Source organism: Trichosurus vulpecula, chromosome 9 (assembly GCF_011100635.1).
Source record: "Trichosurus vulpecula isolate mTriVul1 chromosome 9, mTriVul1.pri, whole genome shotgun sequence".
In the NCBI taxonomy this organism is placed as follows: domain Eukaryota; kingdom Metazoa; phylum Chordata; class Mammalia; order Diprotodontia; family Phalangeridae; genus Trichosurus; species Trichosurus vulpecula.
This window is the reverse complement of record NC_050581.1, coordinates 38,092,443-38,108,926: the sequence shown is the minus strand read 5'-3', so window position 1 is coordinate 38,108,926 and position 16,484 is coordinate 38,092,443. Positions and strand designations below refer to the sequence as shown.

The window sequence follows — 16,484 nt, the reverse complement described above, 5'->3', positions numbered from 1 at the left end:
AGGTGGTGAGGTCCAGATGTCATAGCAACATCTTAAGATCATGGACTAAGACCTAGAAGGGATGTGAGAGGCCACTGAGTCCAAACCTTTCGTTTTATAGATAAGGAAACTGAGGCACAATTAAAATTATGGGATTTCCCCAGGGTCACGGAGCTAGTAAACATCTAAGATGAGATGAAGTGAACTGTGTGAGTCTGTGAGAACCACCAAAAAAAAAAAAAAAAAAGAACTTGTGTGGACACTGGATGTTCCTTGTGGCTACTTGCTGTGGCCACAAAGTATTTTAGAACTCACAAAGGGCTATTTTTGATGTCTTCGGATCTTTAGAAGTCTTATTCCAACTAAATGACATTGAGCCCCAGGCCTATTTGGTCTGAGAATGGATATACCAAGTCCTCTAAGAAACTGCCAAGAGCTAATCGAGTCATTCTTTCTGTACACACCTAATAAAGCCAGACAAGTTTCTATTCCTATAATTCTTAAGAAGTCTTCTGGGGCTTACTAATTTACCATCCAGTAGGTTTTAAATGTGTCTAGCGCATGCTAATTAAAGGAAAGGAATGGGAAGGGCAGGAGAGGGGCCTTATGAGACATCTGCGTAAGACCAGATGTTTAAGCTAAGACATTAAAGATGAGACACTACATCAGTTCAATAGCCTACATTCCAAGGACACTGTGTTCTCTACAAACGTGGAACATGCATAAAGATGCATGCTGGGGCCCTTCAATATTTATATTTACTACTAGGTTCCTCTCACATGCTGTTTTCTCTCGTGTGTGTGTGTGTGTGTGTGTGCGTGTGTGCATATGTATATATATGTATGCATATAAGTTATGTATATATTGATCTAAGCTAGCTATGGGAATTTTTTTTGTCTACCCTGAAGGATTCTCTATTTCCAGCAATGGCATTAACTATTTTCCACAGCATATTTAACATTCTCCAACTAATGTTGCAGCTTTTTGCAAATCTATTTTCAACTATCTTCTGACATTTTCACTTCAAGAATTCCTTTTCTGGTATTATCATGGAGTAGAAAGGAAAGGTCTCAGATTCTTTTGAATCAAAGTAATTAATTATCACCTAGGTTACCAGGCATGTTGTTGAAGAGAACTAAAATGACATCCCTATGTTGGGGTCAAGGTACAATGTGTCCGACCGGGGCTGATCAGACCAATACGAGCTCAGAGGGCTCTAGTCCATTTGGACATTTGGGACAGAGGTCACCAGACAAGATAGAGCTAGACACCAAGCAAGCTTAGACGGAAAAAAGACAACTCTGCCAAGGCTGCTCCCTTTTTGCATAGCTAAGAAGTGATCAGTGTACCATCCTTTCCATGGAATCGGGGCAAATGGTAGAACTGAGTAGGGAGGTGGAAAATAGGAATGGGAAAACTTGGATCATTTTGCAGTTTTTCAAGTCGGATCTGTCTCTTTGGGCTTTATTATTTGTTTCCAGGTCTTCTTGGCTTCAAAGTCAGTTCTCTATCTAGTATGCCATGCTGCCTCTCTTAAAACCAAAATAATTATTTTGGGGGGAAAACACACACATGCATGTGTACAGATAGATGTGTGTATATGTATATATGTGTACACAGACACGTATGCATGTTTTTCTATACACATATACATATGTACTACTATTCTTTTTCTTCATCAGAAAGGTTCATTGAGATGGTTCAATGATTAAGGAATATTTTGGTCCCATACCAATCCATGTCCTGTGGCACAGAGAGACTATCCTTGGTTTTCTAGAATTGACACAATTTTAACTGCAGCTCTGATAAGGGTAATACTGGCCTTAAAATCCTGCTGGTACGGTAAGGTGTAAAGAGCTGAATTTGTAGTCAGAAAATTTCACTTAAAATCTTGATTTGCTCTTTGCTAGTACTATGAATCTAGACACAGCATTTTGCCTTTCTCATGTGTAAAATCAGGCCACTGGACTAGATGACCTCTAAAGTCTTTTCCCGCTAAATATCTATGATCTAATGGTTCTTCATTTTCCACTAGTTAGGTCTGTACCAATACATGCGTAGTCTCTTAGTGAATTTCCCTTTTTATGATAAATGTTCTACCTTTGCAAGCTAGCTGGCTGGAATGATACAGTCTATAGCCATGGCCTACTCTGCCCCTAGAATCAAATCCATAATTCGTGCTTCTTTAGTTTACAAATCCGGTCAACTGAGTTAGGGATACACGGGCAAAATAAGGCCAAAAAAGCTTAAATGGTTCACCTAAGAGTAAGAAAATATAACACTAAATCACTATCTATAGATGTAACACTAAGTAATCCAAGAGTAAGAATATCGTAATATCACTAATATCATCACAAGACGTTATAATATTACTAAAAAAACTGCCTCTTCTGCAATTTGACTACAGCACGATGGTCTTCAAAACCTCATTTCTAGGCAGACGACACATACTCTTTATCTAGTATTCCTTAGATTTTAAGCTTCACATGTTTGTTCCAGAACTAAGTAGACATATGCTATATTATGTGAAGACGGAAGGGAAAAAAAGTAATTTAGTCCTGATACAAATGAACGAAGATAATAATAATAACCTATGTAAGATCTGAGTTGACATCCAGTCTCAAGATATTTACCAATTATGTGACTCTGGGCAAGTCATTTAACCTGTTTCCTCATATATAAAATGGAGAAAATATAGCACAGCACCCAGTAGTGGGATTCAGCTGGTTCGCACAGGTTGGGCAGAACCGGGACCTAATTTGAGGTTGAGTTCGGTTATCTGGTTGTTAGCAGGGGTGGGGCCTGCGCCCGCCATGCCAGCAGCAGTGGCAGCACCTCACCTCGGTTCTGTGGAGAAGAGGTTGTTAATTTATTCGAATCCCACCTCTGACACCCTGTGAGCTGGGTAGCACAAACATTAACCTTTCCATTTTACAGATGTTAAAACTGCATCTCACAGAGGATGGCCAAGGGCTCTTAGCTACGAAATGTTAAAGAACTGAGATTTTCTCTCAGGGTCTAGTTCTCTTTCCACTCCTCCCACAGGCCCTCTGAGGAATGTCTTTCATTGTGAGAGATGAGTGGGGCAGCCAACATACCGGCATCCAAAAGCAACTTCACAATCTCGAAGTTGGAGTGGGAGACGCTGTAGTGGAGGGCAGTGTTTCCATTACCATCTGCCATGTTGATGATGTACTGCAAGACCTCGGGGGAGACCTCTTCAAAGGCAGTGATGTAGTCTCCAACCATGGCAGGGATAGCTGTCTTCTGACTCGATACCCGAAACCATTCGTGCTGGATGGTATTGAGACAGAATCTCTGCCAAAAAAAAAAAAGGGTTGCAATCATTTTCCCCCACTTCTATTTATAGGTTTTCTAAGTCCCAAGCTAACAGTCCAGGAAACCAGGCCTTTTTTAGTCAAGTGTAGGCAAGAATCTGGTGTCAGAAACAACCAATCCCAAATTAGGAGCTTCTACCTCTTTTTTGAGCCAATGTTGAACAAAATCACACGTTGCTGTGCTGTCATGATGACTGAGCAAATGAGATACTGCATTTAACCTGGTTTTTAACTGTAAGGCACCACATAAAGGTGAGTTGCTGATATGGGCCCCAAACCAAAGAAGACACCTTCCCTTGACTCCTTAAGAGGAGGTGGGGTACCAAGGGTTTGGAGTAATGCATAGAACATTGGACTTTATCAATGTATTGGTTAGTTTTGCTGAAGTTTTTTCTTCTTTATTTTAAGGGGTTGCTTAATAGAACAGATAGATAAAGAAGAACAAATGGTTAAATAGAAGTGATATAAAGAGAGAGCAATTAAAATAATTTTTAAATTAATGTGTACATTTTAAGTCTTTTTACATACTTTAAAAATGACCCCTCCCCCCAAAACCATCAGTAGAATGGATCTCTAATGTCCCCAACTGTACTTGGCAATACTGCCTCCTCCTGACCAACCACACCCCGAGTCACAACACTGGACAATATTAAAAATAGCAGCAAGAGCATAAAACTTTTATACGATGCTTTATAGTTAAAAGATCTTGTTAAATGCAGCATCGCACTTGATCCCTGGAGCTATCTTGCGAAGATTGTAACAGTTAGTATTAATTTTTATGCCCGTTTTACAGATTTAGGCAACTTACTTTTGAGGAAGAGCAGGTAGGTGGTGCAATGGATGGAGTGCTGGGCTTGGAATCAGGAAGAATCATCTTCCTGAGTTCAAATCCAGCCTCAGACACTCACTAGCTGTGTGACCCTGGGCAAGTCACTTAACCCTGTTTGCCTCAGTTTCCTCATCTGTAAAACCAGCTGGCAAAGGAAATGGCAAACCGCTCGGCCAAGAAAGCCCCAAATGGGGTCAGACACGACTGAACAGCAGGAAGTCTGAGTCGGTGAAGGTCAGAGTTAGTAAGAGCTGGGGCATGAACCCAAGCCCGAGGCTCTTTAAATTGTTTTCCCTCAAGTATGAAGTGGTAAGTACCAGCAGCTGTAGTCATGTGTTAAGTGGTTTGCTGAACAGTTTGGAAAAAGCGCAATATGTTGAGTAGGTTTGTTTGAATGTTGGGTTCTGTCAAAACAAAATATCCCTCTAAACCCTCGCAAATTAAAAACAAAAAACAAAACTGTCTTCTTTCCCATTTCTACCAATGAAAACACCACATTACTTGCACAGAAATTCATCCAACAGCTATTTACTGAGAGCCGACCTGTAGTCAGGATGAACTGAGTTCAAATCTAGCCCCAGACACTTCCTAACTATGTGACCCCGGGCAAGTCACTTAACATCTGCTTGCTTCAGTTTCCTCAAGCGTGAAAGGAGGTTAAGAACGGTACTTACCTCCCAAGGTTGTTGTGAGGAAAAAATGAGTGTTTATATGTTTGTTAAGTGCATAGCAGAGGGCCTATCACACAGTAGGCACTTTAAAAATGCTACTTCTCTTCTTTGTTTTTTTTTTTTTTTTAACACAGCCGTTGTGTTTTTTTAGATCTTTGGAATTTGGGGGGAATGCTTTGTTTAAAAATATTCATCTCTAAAGCTCATTGTCCCCCTTTCTCTGCCCCACTCTGGTGATGTTACTAATTGTTTTGGGTGGGTTTATCTGAATTACATCAAATATCTGAAATGACCACAGGGTATCTTTAAAAGAAAATCTACTTTACTGATCACAGAAGCAGAGAGGCTCTATATTTATAAGCCCAAGACAGCGGGGAGGGGCCAGGCAACCTGGGTTCTAATCTCAGCTCTATTATTAAGTGGCCAGCCCTGGGTAAGCCACAACTTATCTAGATTTCAGTTTCCTAACCTGTAAAATGACAGGGCTAGTCTAGGGTGTTCCAAAAATGGACCGGCATAGGATATATGATAGCATGATTTTTTTTTTAAATTTCAGAGTTTATTTAAAATCAAGTACAGATATGCAAGAATATAAACGGTCCCATTTGTATGGTCTAGTCCATAAATCTCTTCTAAGTCTAACTTTCTCTGATGCTGTGAGTTTAAAAATCAATCTTTTTCATTAGCTCACCATTTCTTCTTTACTCAGTTGTTATGCAACTGTACCAGTTACTGCAGAAAAACCCCAAATGCATGTGATTGTCAAGATGAGCTGTCTGAATGCCCCCGGGCTCTGGGCTGCCAGAGAAGGGAAGAGTCATGGTTTCAGCTGAGTCACAAACCCAAGGAGCTGGTTTGTCAGATTCAGTCCCTGTGGCGGAACACAAAAGCAACCTTTCCTAGGACGTTCCTAATTAGCAACGCAACCTCAATCCACTTGTTTTCGGTTGTTTCAGAACCTTCTCGAAATGTGAGAAGGCCACTGTGGTTGTCCTCAGGGTTAAGAATAGTTGCAGTATGCATGCCACACCAGAATATTTTGTAATAAAGAGGAATGCTGACTTCTGCCCAAACGACGCTTTAAAAAAAAAAAATGAAAAGACATGTGCCTCAAATCCTGGCATGCTGATCCTGAAAACAGAAGTGGCAAAGGCAGATCCAAAGAGCCTGAACCTCATTTACACTTCCATTTCTGAGTGCATGCCTCAAAGATGAATGCACACTCCCAAGAAAAGTACAGGGTGGGTAAAGAATCTCCAGAGACAGGATGGAAGTAAAATGGTCACTGTGTTGGTGGTGCGTGGCCCCCTCATTCCATTTATGGTTCAAGGGAGGAGAAGTTTGCAAAGGAAAACAGCTTCAGAGGCAGACTTTGGCTAGTATGTAAGTGATGGCTCACATTAACACCAACTTTACAGGGACCAGTGATGGGTTGGTCTAGCTTACCATATCTTTGCTGGTCAGGGCTTTAGGATCATTGATGTTGTTTTTCAGTAGAGTACATGCAGATAGCATTTTTTCATTTAATTCATATCTAAGGATAAAAGGATAAAAAAATTTATAAAGAATAATTCTTACAAATTTTTTTTTAATCCTTTAAAATACAAGAGGCCAAATGGCCCAGCTGAGGCCTCAGGTATAATCCCTGAGGATCAAAGAAAAGGGCTGGCTGCTATTTGAAACTTTGTACTGGGGGTTTTATGTTCACCTCCAGCTTTTAATCTTTGCTGAGCGTTTAGTTCTTATAGTGGAAATGGCCTTTGCTTTTACAATGGTTCTGAACACAAATATTAAAACAAAAGGATTAGTTTCAAAAATCATTATTTATTTCCTGATAATAGGCTTAAATAGTATTTATATGTATAAATAAAAGTTATTCATACATATAAATAAAATGATCATATATAAATAAAATATTCATACATATAAATAAAATGATTATAATTATAATGGTAAAATAAACAATTTCTATTATTCTTATTCATACACAAGGATTATTACATATTTTTTTTTTATTTTTATTTATACACTAGGATACACCATACAATGGGAACACATTTATGGATCAGAAAACTAAGTACTTGTTTTAGTTGCTGGGGAAAAAAAAGTGCTTCTTTCAAGGAAGTGAAAACTCCAGATTGAGTTCCTTGAATACACCTGCAGATAAATGCAGACCCAATAACACTTACCTTCTAATGCAGCTGAACTTTTATTTGCCAAATAAAAATGAATGGATCTTGAAGGGGCTGTTTGTACTTATCTTAACGAAGTATCACAGTGTATTGTCTATTCCCTTTAATCCTTGGCTTTATTTTCCCTTTTTAAAAAGCTAAGTATATTTCAGAAAATCAGAGCTTTTATTTGGGATTTTATTTCAGTTAGTTATTGGTGGTGTTCCCAGGTCTACTTCAACTCACAACAAAATAATGAAAGCTGCCTGACACAGTTCATCTTTGTGATTTTCACTTTTGAAAACTAACAAAAATTCCTACTCAACAGCCAACAATTCTGTAATATTGGCTTATTTTTAAAAAAATCATTCACCACCGTTTTCCATGACTAAAAAATTTCAATTTGTCTAAGAAGTAAAACAGACACACAAACAATAAAAGCTTTAGAGGAACATGTGAGTGGTGTTCTCAAGTGTAAAATCTGGTCCAGGAAACTGAAGAACAAAGATTTCAGGAGTCTCTGTGGTGATCAGAAGCCAAATAGTCCTCACCACCGTAAGACATGTGGTCATGTTCCCTGGCTTGCCTGTTAATAGAATGACTAGAAATGTGAACATTGGTTTGTTAGGTTTCCTTTTTAAGGCGCTCTGGATAAGACTGTTCTAGTTAAACAACACCAATGCACCCGAAGTAAACATTACACATATTACGAAGGGGAAGGGGGAGGGAAAAGGAATGTACCACACCTCTCTCTGATTTCCACCTTCTCTGGTTTGCTTTCTGGAACCTTTATCTCATTTTCCTCCATACCGACGGACCTGAAACTTTCAACATTAACTGCATGGTGCCCTTCCGCCATTCCCTGAGTGTCCTTCTCCACCTCCACCTCCTCCTCCTCCTCCTCTTCAAGGACATCACATTCGTCATCTGACTCGGAAGAAGAGCTTTCCTCCGAGCTGGAGTCATCGCTTGAGGTTGTTTCATACCTAGGTGGCAATTGGGATTTCAGGAGATGCATATGTGTGTCTAGACAGACCCAGGGAGGGATAAGACTTAGACGTTTCTATTAGGGTACATGGCATGAAGGTTAGTGGGAAGAATACTGGTTTAGAGGGTTGGAAGATCAACATTTTAGTCCTGTGTGTCACTACCTGTGTGATTGGGAACAAGGCACTTAATTTTTCTAGCCTCGGTTTCTTTATCTGTAAAATGAGGGGAATGGACAGGATACTCAAAAGTCCTTTTCAACTCTACAGTTTTATGTAAGAGAGCTCCTGAAGTAATACCAATAGTTGAGGACTTAAAACTTTTATGTCCCAAGTTAAAAAGACTGACCCCTTTTAAAAGTCATTTAAAATCCTGTGGCTTTATGAGTTGAGGACACTGAAAGAATTCTGAAAAGAATAAAATGTCCTGGGCAAGCAATGGATATGATGCATAGCTTAAAAAAATTCCATCACATCTACTGCAAAGTAAGGAAACATACTTATGAACCCAGTTCAAAAGCCAACCAGGTCTGAAGTTGCCCAATTCTTAACTTTATTTCTCATTCCTTTCATTCTTTCCTCTTTTTTTGGGTAGGGGAGGATCAGATAGAACAGAATGGATCAAAACACAGATGTCAACTTTACGTGCCTCAATGCTCATTCTAAATTGTGTTTTTCTTGCAAATATCTCTACAATAATTTTTATGCACGTAATTTCAAAAAAGCTTATTTGGGTCTCTTCAGACTGGTTAGTTGTCCTGGGTCATTTGTGGGGAAAGTGGCCAGACTACGAGAGGCAGATCTTTTGGAAGAACAGAAACATTGGTTGTGAACCAATGAAAATTAAATACAGCACACTCTATCTGGTGATACTATAATCAGGTCCCTGGCATGGCTACGCATTAAATTAAAATGTCTAAGGTCTATCAAGCATGGAAAGCTACATCTTAAAGCAGGGGGCCAATTCCATTAGGCACTTTATTTCCTTTTTCTGTTATGTTTTGAATTCTGACAAGAAGTTAAGTGTGCACTATTCGAGGACTAGCCAGAAATTTGCTGATGGTAATATTTCGGGAAGGGTTATTTTTGTTAGCAATCAATCAGAACTGAAGATGAAATTTGTTCATTTTCATCAGATCCTCTTTAGATAAAAGACACAAATTATCAAGAAGATAAGCAAAAAAGAATCTCCAAGGTATTGTTAAATCCAATCATAGGCTAGACTAGCAGCAACCTTGAGGGTGATTCGTTACAGGAAAGAAGGAAAGGAGACAGGCCATCAGGAGGAGCAATAGCATCCCTCTTTTTTTTGCCTTACCCTCCATTGATGCCAACAAACTGAAGATTTTTTTTTGTGCTGTTGGACTCTTTTTTCCCATCTTTCTTCATAATAGACTTCAGCGTACTATCATTATTGGTACATACTGTGAAAAAGAAAACAACATCCAGGAACATACATCAGTACCAACTGGACAAAAGGCTGATAATGTGCCTCAAAGACAAAAATCATCGCATACATTTGTTATATTTCTCTGTATAATATCATATAATTTGGGGCAAGTATGCTTGAAAAAATAAAGCAAAGGCTGTTGGAAAACTGTGGGTGTATAGAGAAAATGACATTCTTTCAAAATTATATTAAAAACAGAGTGAGATGAGACCATACTTTTTTTCAGTGTGTGGCTTTGTCTTGTTTGAGTATCTTGATTTGTTACAAGAATGGGATTCTACTTGGGGAGGGGAGAGAAAGCATCAGTACAATTTTATAAAAACATAAGAATTTCAGAAAAAAGCACAGACAAGCAAGATAGTTTTGTTGCTTCGTATGAAATTTAAGAAACATTAATGTTAGCTACCACTTATATTGAGCTTTATGGTTTGGGAATCACACAGCCACATAAAAGTGTCTGAGGCCATACTGGACCTTGGGTCTTCCTGATGCCAAGTCCCATGCTGTAACCCCTGTACCACCTGGTTATGTCACTAAAACAAAGGGAACTTTACAATTTCACATATAACCCACCTTTTCTCTGTTCAAATGTTTATGTTTATAAGTTTATAATTTAAAAAAGAAGAAAACTGAAAAATCACTTTTGAAGTAGAAAAACAGCTGCTGTCAAATCAAATTTCTTTTGCCTTTAAAGTAACACCAAGAAAGGCATGTGAAAGTTTTTCTCCTATCGAATCAATCCCTGAACCTGTGATTTCATTAATAAAGGAACTTCTAGGTAAGGGAACCACCTCCACCAATGCTTGTCAGGACCTTCCTTTGTAATATATGGTCTTAAAGGTTGCCTAGATGACTGACAAGTTATTTACTCAGATTCCAGGTTGAAGCCAGATTCAAGTTCCTCCTAGCTTTGAGGTCAGTTCTCTATATACTAGATCCATGCTGACTTTACATATAGTAGGTACTTAATAAATGTTTGTCCAATTACATTTAATTGGATGGCTAGAAATGTTTGACAAAGGATTATGGTATTGAGAAATAGATCTAACAAGTGTGTGGAATTACCGTAGAGGCCAGCGGCAATCTGATCATCTGTCAGGTTAATTGAAGATGTGTCTTGAGAGGGGAAGGGCTCTTGGCCAGAGCCAACTCCTACCATAGGGACCTTTGTCCCTTTTGTGGTCCCAGCCTCTTGTTCATGCGTTGTGATTTCACCATTTGAAGTCACAAGTGATGAAGTAACTCGGCTGTTAGAGATACATTCCAAATTATGTCCTGGTAGAAAAGAGAGAGAGTGAAGCAAAGAGAGAAGCATTTAGGGTTGTGGTAAACATTATTTCTAAATGCAGATATTCTAAAAAAAAAACACACAGATTAAACAATATAGTGGATAGAGTGCTGGGGCTGGAGTCAGGAGGACTCAGCTTCTTTGAGTTTAGATCTGACATCAGATACTTATTAGCTACGTGACCCAGAGCATGTCACTTAACCCTGTTGCCTCAGTTTCCTCATCTGTAAAATGAACCGGAGGAGGAAGTGGCAAACTGCTCTAGTATCTTTGCCAAGAAAACCCTAAATGGCATCATGAAGCTGAAAATGGCCGAACCACAATGATGAATCAGTGAGTTAGGAGATCAAATGTTACAGCCAATAACCCCATGGTGGGGGGTAGGAAGGTTAGGGGGTAGAGGTGTCATCCCCAAAGCTTATAACTTTATTGCAAATGTAAAAAAAAAAAAGCTTTGATTTTTTTCTAAGCAAATAAACTTATCAGTGTGCTTGATTCATTCTCAATTCCCATTCCCTCAACCCTAGTTAGGTGTCTCATTCAATTAAACCATTATTTATTGTTTCTACTTCTACATCCCCATCTTTCCTACACAAGTCCCCCATCCTAGATCATCAGACCCTCATCACTTCTTGCCAGGTCTGTTGCAACAGCTAAACCAAAGTTTGGTGTCTAAGTCTCTCCCCACTACAATCCATTCTCTCCCCAGGTACCAAAGTGATTTTCCTAAAGGATGGGTCTGTGTTACCCCAAACTCCCTAATACTTCCAGAATCATAAAGTCCTGTCATTAAAGCTCTTCACCACCTGGCCCCTTCCTATCTTTCCAGTCTTTATCTCACTCTCTGATCCAACCACACTGGTCTCCTTGCTGTTCCTTACACACCACCCTCCATCTTCCACTTCTGTGTCTTTGGATCAGGCTGTCATCTCATCTCATGCCTGGAATGCTCTGTCCCTCACCTCCACCTTCGGGAGGACACTTCTGCCAATCACCCCGACGCTAAGGCCTTTCCTCCCAGATTCATTTCCATCTACTTGTATGTACAAAGTAATTTACATGTTGTTTCACTGTCAGAATGTGAATTCCCTGAGGACTAGGGCTGTCCAGTGTCTCCAGCACCCAGCACATGGTGATGGGGACTTCTTGTAGCCTGATTACGTACAGGCCGCTGAGCTAGACGCTGGGAAAGCTACAAAGAAAAGACACAATTTCTGTCCTCAAGAAGTTTATAATTTTGCACAAAATTACAAAGTAGGTGTATTGGAGAGGTGTAAAAAAAATTGCTCTGTGAGGTACAAGGGTGGGTCTCTCACTGTCCCTAACTTACTCTAAAAGACTCCAGCTCATCTTCCTGCCAGACTCCTTTTACTAAGGCTAAGGCAATTTAAAAAAAAAAAAAAAACAACCCATGTCTCCTGCCTCTTCCAGAACCGATTAATGGTTTTGAATCATCCCCAATGAGATCAATTCCTAATCCCTCTTTTTGGTTAAAAAAAAATCAGTAAAACTTTATAAAAACATACAGAACAACAGAAGAAAGCACAGACAAACATGGCAGTTTTGTTTCTTCATGTTAAATTTAACCTACGCTAACAAGAGCTGGCGTTTTATAAGAGCTAGAACTTAGATGAGTCAGGTAGATGGCTCAGGGGATAGAGCGCTGGGCCTGGAGTAAGGAAGACCCTCCGAGTTAAAATCCAGCCTTAGCTATGTGACCCTGGGCAAGTCACCTAACCCAGTTTGCCTCAGTTTCCTTATCTGTAAAATGAGCCTGAGGAAGAAACGGCAAACCCCCCAGTATCTTCGCCAAGCAAATCCCATACAGAAAACCCCAACAGGGTTGGACACGACTGAACGACAGTAGAACTACAGGGTCCTTTGAGGTTTGTAATGCCCTCTACAATTTGGCTTTTACCTTACCTATTTACCCATGATTTCACTGCCCAAAGCTGCCTGTCCAGTCAAGCTGTGGCTGTTCTCTCATTCCCCTTTCTTTCCCCCTTATTTGTAGAGCCAAATGTTTAATTGGCTCTGAAAAAAAATATCAGTATTTGGTTAAAAAAAAGCTAAAAATAGGAACCATGTTCCAAAAGACATCACCAACAATGCTACATTTCCACCAGTTCTCCTTTTCCTAAACTTTCAGAGGGCTGATCAAACAGAGTGAAAACTGGCTTGCGTTTTCTCTTAACTGTTTTTTGTTTTCCCACTCAGGTTTGTAAGTATTGGCATGCTTCCTTTATGTCCTTTTCAGTGGCTAGCAGCACCATCAATACTCCATTATTGCTTGAATTCAACTTTAAGGCGCTTTTATATGCAAACTGAGAACTCTGTTGCGATGATTTAAGACAAGAGAGAGAGACTGAGAATTAGTTTTCCTCCTCCCTTCATGGGATCACAGAGATAGAGCTGGGAGGGATTTTAAGCACCGTCTAGGAAAGACCACTGGATTCAGAGTCAGTAGGTATGAGTTTGGATTCCAGCTCTTCGACTTTCTAACATTATGACTTGTATCTAGAGGGGTGCTGGTAAATGTTTAACAACTGGCTTCCCATAGGGAAAGAAGGGAGGTAGGTTCCAGACACTTTTAAGTTTAATCTGCATTACCAACATTTTCACCATCACTTTCTCAAGTATAGAAAAGCAACAAAGCAATAAATCAAGCCCTGGGATTCACCAGTTTCTGAAGTGTAAATGTTCACTCTGAAAATTTAACAACCAGCTTTCTCATGAGTCTGCATGAGCAGGCGCCAACATACCCCTGCTTGTGGTGGTGGTGTTCAGTCATTTCTGTCAGGTCCCCATTTGGGGTTTTCTTGGCAAAGATACTCTACTAGTCTGCCACTTTTCTTCTCCAGATCCTTCTATAGATGAGGAAACGGAGGCAAACAGGGTGAAGTGACTTGCCCAGGGTCACGCTGCTATTAAGGGTCTGAGGTCACATTTGAGCTCAGGCTTGTACAGATCTCTCTGGGCTCCAGTTTTATCATCTGCAAAATGAGAGAGTTGGGCTAGGTCACGCCCCACAAGCAAACAAATAATTATGTCGTCTTAGTCCAACTCTCTATTTTTAGGGAAGGACACGGACGTCCATTATTTTCCCAAAGTCACACAGGTAAAAGAGGAAAGGCAATAAGCATTTATATACCACCTATTACATGCCAGGGCCTGTGCTAATCACTTTACAAACATTATCTCATTTGATCCTTAAATTTGATCCTTGTTATAAACTCATTTTACAGTTGAGGAAACGTTGAGGCAAACAGGGGTTAAGTGACTTGCCCAGGGTCACACAACTAGTTGGCTTTTTTTTTTTTGAGGCTGGATATGAACACAGGACTTTCTGACTCATCATTCTAGCCACTGTACCACCTAGCTGCCTCATAAGCAGCCAGAGCCAGTGAGCTTTTCACTACCAACACTGTGCTTCCCATTTGGACAGGAATTTTTTTTTAATAGTTTATTATTCTAGCTCAAGTCAAAGGTAACTTATCTCTATTACTATCGAGTACCTTTCAGAGTGTATTTACATTCTGTCTGACCTTGAATAGATCAAACAGTTCTCAGAACATGGGCAGGCCTTTGTTTGTATTTGTAAGGCAGGCAAAGCCATGAAAACTTCTCAGATGCAAATGTCCAACTAGATAAGAGCCATGCTCATACAAAAATTTTGTACAAAGTTTCTATTCCACCAACAGAAATGGAAGCTTCCCAGGGGCAAACTGACTGTTAATGTTATAATGGAACTTTTTGCTTTGGGAGGTCACAGGATTAGAAATATGAACTTGGTGAGGTGGATTTTCCTGACTCCAGGCCTAGTGCTCCGTCCACTGCACCACCTAGCCTCCCAACTCAAAGCCTCTCTATTTGACAGAAGCTGCCCAAGTTGGTTCTCTGTTGCCCTTAGAAACAGCCTATGAGAACTGAGGGTCATGATATAAACGATATAAAAATTTTCAAATATTAAGCATAATCTAGCATTTAAATGTTACACAATCACAGAATAATGAAGCTGGAAAATATCTCGAGAGATTCTCTCTTCCAGCTGCATTTATGGTAATTATTAATTCAGAATGTGTATCAGTTACTGGTATACATTAATTCATCTGTTCCATGTTACAAAATGGAATTTTCAAAGAACAATTGTATTCTGTTGACTTATTCCAAAAGAGCTCAGCATGTCAATCCATATTTCTGTATTTAATTGTATCTACCTTCTGAAAATGCTGATATGAAAAACACAGATGTACTAATTAGCCATGTTACGAAACCAATTTTCAGTTCAGTACAAGATTCTCTTCAAACAATACCTAAGATGCTGCTGGTCTTCAGCCCTACCTAGGGCTAAAGCTTGCTACACTGATGCTGCATTCCAAGCATTCACTTTGGAATTCTGGCCAAACTATGTCTGAAGGTCCAAAGGCAAAGAACTGATTTGATGTTGACCATAATGGCACCTCGGCCAGGACATTGGGTCATTTGTCTCATGCCAGATGTGGTTTTTGTTTTTTTTTTGGAGTATGAGGTAGGAGAAATACTTGAACTTACTCTCTTTCTGCATATTTTAATCACTCTGGAAGTAAAGTCAATATTCTTCCTGTTAATGTATTCTTTGAGAGTTTCTCCTAAGAATATTCTCTTGAAAAGCAGTGTTTGTACCAAAATGGCTAGTCAAGACGAAGGGTTGACACCCACTTTTCTGCTTAAACATTCAGACCCTAAATATGGGCACTTTTAGGGTCATTTTTATTTCATGAAGACATGCCTGGGATTCTCACATATAAATACAAGGGCAGATGTTTAACTAGAAGCAATCTAAAAAAACCAAACCAGATTGGATTAAAAATCAGATTCTCCCTCATCACTACCCCACCCACTTTAATTACATACTCTCCCAAAACTTGACCCAGAAAACCCACTTAAATACTGGATTAGCCAAAGGTGGGGTCAAGCCCATGAACTTCTACATCTTTGCTGATCCAAGCTGAAGTCTCACCTTTGAAACTTTCTAGGAGGACACCAGCCCACAACCGGCCTTTTCCCTTCTCCTTAACACTATCCTTCAGAACTCTGACACTGCCTTCTAGGGTTACCTTCTCCAGGGTTCAACTTTTCTCCTCAGCTAGACCAGAGGACTGGTAAGGTCTGGTGTGTATGGTTGTATTCCCAAGGGTGCCTAGCACAGTGCTTCACAAAGAGGTATTCACTGAATAAAGAACTATAGATATGATGGAGCAATAGCCAACAGATAGTAGAGATTCTGTAGCACCCTGTTCCCTTGCCCCCAGATTTGTTAACTCATGCCAGGAAGGCTCCTCTTCCTCAGTTAAAATCTGGTCTCAGATACTTAGTAGCTGTGTGACCCTGGGCACGTCACTTAACCCTGTTTGCCTCAGTTTCCTCATCTATAAAACGAACTGGAGAAGGAAATGGTAAACCATTCTGATATCTTTGCCGGGAAAACCCCAAATAGGGTCACCAAAAGTCAAATACAATTATAAATGACTAAGAGATGTATGTATCTCTCTTAATAAGATGAAGGCTGCTTAAAGACAAGGACCATTGTATTGCTCCTTTTTGTATCCCCAGCAACTCATACAGTCCTGGCATACCAGAGGCACTTAATAAATGCATGCTGGTAGACTGCACTTGTAATTTTCCAAAAGTTTAAGTGAATTTTCATTTCCTAAGTCCCACCACAGAAGGCTTTAAAAGATCACCTTAGGCAATATTAAATAAATAGCTCCATAAAAGTGATCACATAAAAGT

At 39.7% G+C, this 16,484-nt stretch overlaps 1 protein-coding gene across 3 annotated transcripts in view; it reads right to left on the bottom strand.

Annotated features, from left to right (window-relative positions):
• Positions 1 to 16,484, bottom strand: part of KANK1 (KN motif and ankyrin repeat domains 1) — a 71,606-nt gene that overhangs the window by 8,294 nt on the left and 46,828 nt on the right. For 2 of the 3 annotated variants that reach the window (XM_036737728.1, XM_036737730.1), the window contains exons 3-7: positions 10,490 to 10,699; positions 9,293 to 9,398; positions 7,735 to 7,974; positions 6,264 to 6,351; positions 3,078 to 3,297 (exon numbers count right to left, since the gene is read on the bottom strand). In XM_036737728.1, coding sequence (XP_036593623.1) covers positions 3,078 to 3,297; positions 6,264 to 6,351; positions 7,735 to 7,974; positions 9,293 to 9,398; positions 10,490 to 10,699 — 864 coding nt within the window. The remainder of the gene's footprint in view (positions 1 to 3,077; positions 3,298 to 6,263; positions 6,352 to 7,734; positions 7,975 to 9,292; positions 9,399 to 10,489; positions 10,700 to 16,484) is intronic. The other variant, XM_036737729.1, reaches the window with a different exon arrangement.